This window comes from Triticum aestivum, chromosome 1D (genome assembly GCF_018294505.1).
Source record: "Triticum aestivum cultivar Chinese Spring chromosome 1D, IWGSC CS RefSeq v2.1, whole genome shotgun sequence".
In the NCBI taxonomy this organism is placed as follows: domain Eukaryota; kingdom Viridiplantae; phylum Streptophyta; class Magnoliopsida; order Poales; family Poaceae; genus Triticum; species Triticum aestivum.
This window is the reverse complement of record NC_057796.1, coordinates 494,999,099-495,005,014: the sequence shown is the minus strand read 5'-3', so window position 1 is coordinate 495,005,014 and position 5,916 is coordinate 494,999,099. Positions and strand designations below refer to the sequence as shown.

General features: G+C 47.9%; 1 protein-coding gene across 1 annotated transcript in view; it reads left to right on the top strand.

The window, feature by feature from the left end:
• Positions 1 to 4,251: 4,251 nt before the first annotated feature.
• The window catches only part of LOC123183407 (protein SOGA3), a 3,727-nt gene continuing 2,062 nt past the window's right edge, over positions 4,252 to 5,916 (top strand). The window contains exons 1-4 of the mRNA XM_044596217.1: positions 4,252 to 4,435; positions 4,508 to 4,563; positions 4,668 to 4,942; positions 5,016 to 5,138. Of these exons, the coding sequence (XP_044452152.1) occupies positions 5,017 to 5,138 (122 nt within the window). The 5' untranslated portion in view covers positions 4,252 to 4,435; positions 4,508 to 4,563; positions 4,668 to 4,942; position 5,016. The remainder of the gene's footprint in view (positions 4,436 to 4,507; positions 4,564 to 4,667; positions 4,943 to 5,015; positions 5,139 to 5,916) is intronic.

Below are 5,916 nucleotides of genomic sequence, written 5' to 3'. Positions count from 1 at the left end.
GAAGAAGGGCGAGGCGAGGACGAAGTGAGTAACGGGCGGGGGGTACCTGCCGTTAGGCAAGTGCCCTCTTTGCCGTCCGCCAGCCTTTGCCGTCCGCCTTTCTGCCTCTTTGCCGTCCGCTAGCGGACGGCAAAGAGGTGGGCCGTTAGGATTTTCTCAAACGAGCGGGGGGTGGGGGCCACCACACTCTTTGCCGTCCGCCAGCGGACGGCAAAGATTCTTTGTCGTCCGCTGGCAGACGGCAAAGAACTGGCAGATGGCAAAGAGCTTCTTTGCCGTCAGCCTTTTCTTTGCCGTCTGTTTATGTGTAGCTGATGGCAAAGAGCTTCTTTGCCGTCAGCTAGCGGACGGCAAAGAGCTGGCAGATGGCAAATTAGCTGATTCCAGTAGTGAATCAACCCATTCAAATGATCACATAATCCATGAGGTAACTTAAAACAAGACATTGAAAAAGACAGGGATTGCCGGTGCAACTGCTTTGACCAGTACCTCCTTTCCGCTGTCGATAAACACTTTTCTATCCATCCTTGAATTCTTGCCCATAATATGTCCTTTAGAAACTTGAAAGTTCCATTCCTTGAGCTACCCACAGCAGTTGGCAAACCCAAATACTTTTTCCGAAAGTGTCTCATTAGGAACCTGCATCACTACTTTAATTACTTCCTTCACTTGTTTGGGGCACCCCCTTAGTAAAGAAGATAGAGGGTTTCTCATTATTGATCCTTTGTCCCGAAGTATCACAATAAGATTTCAAAACTCTTTTCACATTCTCTGCTTGGGCGAGTGTTGCAACGAAGAAAAGTAAGCTATCATCTACGAACAACAAATGATTTACACTCGGCGCAAGCGGTGCAACTTGAAGCCCTCCAACATGACCACTAGCTTCATTTGCTTTTAGCAAACATGATAACCCTTCCGCTGCTAAAAGAACCAAAGAAACGTAAGCTATCATTTGCGAACAACAAATGATTTACACTCGACGCAAGCGGTGTAACTTGAAGCCCTCCAACATGACCACTAGCTTCATTTGCTTTTAGCAAACAAGATAACCCTTCCGCTGCTAAAAGAAAGAGATAAGGTGATATTGGATCACCCTGGCGGAGTCCCCTTGTTGGCCTGAAATCATCTAGTTTTCCCCCATTAAATGAAACTGAGAAAGAAACCGATGTAACACCGATAAAACATGGTGATATGCTATTTTTCTTCATCACGGCTTCTAAATACACCCATTCCACTATGTCATAAGACTTCATCATATCAAGCTTCAGTGCCACGTGAGCATTGCTCTTCCTCTTCTTCCTTCTCATAAAGTGAAGACACTCATACGCTGAAATTATATTGTCCCTGATCAAACGGCCTGGTACAAAGGCTGACTGCTCAATATAAATCACCTCCGGGAGAATAATTTTCAGTCGATTGGCAAGAACCTTTGAAGCGATTTTGTATATCACATTACAAAGGCCGGTCGGCCGAAACTGCCCTAAATTTATTGGACTAGCTATCTTTGGGATTAAAATGATGAATGTTCTGTTAATTTCCTCCGGCGAGTCATCTCCATTTAAGACCCACAACACAATGCTTGTCACTTCATCACCAAACAAGTCCCAATGTCTTTGAAAAAAGTGCGCGGGAAACCCGTCAGGCCCCGTCGACGGACGAACCGGCCTACTACAACGACTACATGAATGAGATGATCAACGAGGTGGCCAAGCGTACGATGACGACGAGACTTAGAGACAAGACTACGACGGCCAGTACACCGACGACCACAACCAAGAAGACACTGACGGGCACATCCAAGAAGACATCGATGGCCATGGCCAAGATGACACCCACGACAACAATGACCAAGAAACCCAAGGCGAAGAAGAGGAAGATGGTGTCGACATCGACGTCTAGCCATTGTTTCATGATGAGTTATCTCATCAAGCCAATGCACAAAGGAGGCGGCAAAGTGCGAGGATGGGAGGATGCATGGTGGATGAGGACATGTTGAGTTGCGAAGCTTGGATGGAAATTGGACAAGATCCCAAGACCGGCGCCGAGCAAAAAAGGAACACCGTTTTGGAAGAGGTTCCATACACAATTCCATGAGCGTCTCAAGTTTGAGCTGCACAAGTTTGAGAGCAACCATGGTGATGTTTCAATCGAAAAGAGGTGGTCCTTCATCCAACAAGTTCTATGCCCCCCTTGAGAACATCATCGGCCGGCCCGTGAGTGTACTTGGTGTCAAAGACACGGTATACAATTTCTCGCTTGTTCATATGAGCACTTGCCATTGTCCTATGCATCTGAATGATCTTGCTTTCATCTTCATCTGCACGTTTTTCAAACTTTGGAAACCTTCAAGGCCCAAAATACGAACAAGTCATTCACCTTGACCCTATTATTAGCCGACGATTTTGCGAGTGCCCAAAGTTCAAGGAGAGATATGCAGCCTAAAAGAAAGGTGGGGGGCCTTCAGTGGTGGCCGAACCAAGAGCAAAGGTGAGAAGCGATCGAGGGGGAAGACCAACTCCAATTGGATGACAAGCGTGATGCATCAACACTCGCCTTGCAAGAAACATTGAATGGGTCCATGACGCAAAGGAAGCAAGGGAGGAGAGAAAGCGCCAAAAGCAAATGAAGACATACTTTTGACATAGAAAAGAAGAAGCTCGAGATCGAGGAGAGCATGCAAAAGAAGAAGCTCGAGATCCAGGAGAGAGTTGTCCGGACAAAATCAAACGAGGTGAAGCTCTCGCTAATTTCGAAGGAAGTGAAGATCATGTCGGTCGACTTGAGCAAGATGTCCCAAGGAAGATGGTTTGGTAGGTTCGAGAAGAACCAAAAGGAGATGCTCGAGCTAGCATGAGCTATGGCTGAGACACGTTCTTTTTTGAATGTCGGCATGAACTATGGCCCATATGGGTGAATTAGTCGAGAGGCGATTTTTTGTAGGCCGACATGTATACCGGCTGCTGACAGTATACCGCCATGAACTATGGCTGAGACGCGTTTTTTTAGAACATGTATGACACATATGCTGGCATGAATATGGCTGAGAGGCATAAACTAGCTCTACTTGTGCAAAAAAATATTTACTGGACAAAATTTGGGCAGACCGTGTGGGAGTTGGCCTCATTGGAACACTTGGACGCGTTGGAGTTGGCCTCACAATTTCCAGCAGGCTATCTAGATCTTTTTTTTTTTAATTTTCTGAGGGGAGGTGTAGATCGTGTGAGGGCATGTACAATGGTTCTATCTTAATAATGCCACGTAGGATAAATGATGAGGTGGAGGAGAGAGAAATCATAAGAGAAGGCTTGTCTTCTCTTAATTAAGAGAAGCCAAAAAATGATCTCTTAACACAATATGTCTCACCATGTTTTTAGGAATAACTAGTTATTGAAGATAAGGCTAAGAGATGATCCATTGTAGACATCTCTAAATTACATGCAAGATCTAAGATAAAACTATCTTATCGAAGACCATTGTACATGCCCTGACGTGATAGTAGTAGTACCACCTTTCTACCGCTTGCCGTATGTGGCTTGGCTGGCGTGCGTCACACGATCAAACTTTATCATAATCTTTTAGCGTGGAAGGGGCAAACTTCCCAGGTTGACTTGGAAAAAACCCTTTAGCGTGACGCGTATCATAGTGTGAGTAACTTAGCTAGTAACATAGCGCACTTCAAATTTTTTTTGCTTATGTAGCAAGTATTTAATGTGAGGTGGTAACATATTATGTTACTGTAACATAGCGCTTCCCAAGACAAAATGAGTCTACAAGCTAATAAATGAAGTCATCTATGACACTACTATCATGTTACTTTGCATTATGAAGGTCATGCATATGACACTAGTCTAAGTTACTCCCCACTATGACCAGCCTAATTGTTGCAGCGGCCACGTAGAAATCTCTCTCGCTGGCGCGTGGCCAGGGAGTAGGGAGTGAGGAAGGCAGCGTGCCAGGTAAACGCGCGTCGACGATTACGAGTTGAGGAGGAGAGCGTTTCTACCGGGCGGGCAGTTATTACTACTACTCGAAATCGAGATTTGCAAGCGCCGCGTTAATTAATTAATTACAGTACAAATGGTAAATCGTTTTTTGTCCCCGAGAAAAAGGAGGAGGAGGAGGAAACCGCGGTCCGTCTCTCCCTGGCGCGTGGGCCAGGGAGTGAGGAGGCTACTGAATCAGCTGGCGGCTCAGCTGAATCTGCGCAGCTGCCTGGCCCTATATAAAGCTCGCTCGGTGCCTGCCCTCTTTCCCCTCCACCAACCCTACCCTACCCGAGCCGCCCCCTCGTCTCTCTTATCCTCTCTCTCAAGCACACGAGCAACAACGCCGGCCATGGCATGGCGCCCAAGCCCAACTCACCTGGGAGACCTTCGTCCCGCCACACCGGGGACGGAGAATAAGACGGATCTTGGCTCGATCTACCGCCTCCGTGGTAAGCCTTGCCCTCACCGATCCAAACTTGATCGATTTCCTTGGTACTGACTGACCCATGGAATTTTTGCAGATCCATTCTTTGCCCAAGGGGATTACGCATCACCCAGCGTGTCAAGATCCACTCGGGTCTGTCCTTTTTGTATGATGAATTCATCTTTAATTTGGAACAGATGGGGATTTTTCAGTAACCTGATGGCTGATGGGTTCATCCTCTGTCTCTGTGTATGCAGGCGCACGCGCACGCGCGTCTCGGGCCACCTCACCGTTAGTGGGCCGCTGGCAGCCGGCCCAGTCGTGCCGTCAGCCCAGCCCAATGGAGGGCCGCATCCTGCCTGCGAAACACTCGGCCCCGAGTATCGGCCGCCTCCTCGCCCACCCAGTGTGCGCTGGGGTTTTAGTCGCCCACCTTCCACCGCCTCCCCGTCCCCATTTCGCACCCGTCGGCGAGCCCCTCCCCCTCCCCTCCGCCGCCCCTCTCCCCCAACGCCGCCTGCGCCAGGCGAAGGTGCCGCCTCTTCCCCTCCTCGTCCCGGATTTGGTGCCATGTTTCTCTTCGTCTTACCCGGTTGAACTCGCAGGATGCCTCCAATGGCGGGAGCAGGTAACCCTGGTGAGGGAGGAGGAGGTGAGGGTGGAGGAGGAGAAGGAGGAGGTCCGACGGGCCGTGCACCACCGCCCGCTCCAACCTCGTCCCGCGGACGGTAAGATCGCGAAACCCCTTTCCCCGCCCAGTTTCTCGACGATATTGCTCCATGTGGGCCGGTATACTCTGGGATTGGTGCTTTCTGACCCTAGACCATGGATATGGACTTGGTGATCTCGTCGTTTTGAGTAGAATCAAGCACGTGGTAGCGTTTCATCTGAGAACGAGTGGTTGTCGTCGTCGTTCTGCACTAGAATCTAGCACTTGGTAGCGATTCATCTCATGTGTTGTGGATTTCGAGGTTCTGCACTGGAATCCATGTCGTGGTTGCATTTCATCTCATGTCTAGTTGATCTTGCCGTTTTTGCACTAGAATCGAGCTTGTGGTTGCATTTCGTCTGATGTCTAGTGGATCTCGTCGTTTTTGCACTAGAATGCAGCTCGGGGTTGCGTTTGATCATAGGGGTCTAGTGCTCTTCCTGCCATTCTCTTGTTGTTTTTATCTGTGGATGAACTAGGTGTTTAACCAGATCATGGTTCAGTTGTTCTGTTTAATTGCCAGATAGAGAATCTGACATTTATACAAGGTAAAGTTTTGTATGTCGTTGGCTTATTGTGGTCTGCTCCAAGTGTAATGTTACATGTAGTGAAATATTCTGTTTAATTGACAACTTGGTCTTGGATTTCATTGCTCCTAGTGCTTTTGTTTAATTTATGTGACAGGGTGTGTGATGAATTACATAATTTCTTACATCGCGCTTCTCCATTTGTTATGCTTATGAATTGCTGTGATGTAAGCTTGTTATCAATTTTCACGGCTGGAGTGATTTTTGTTC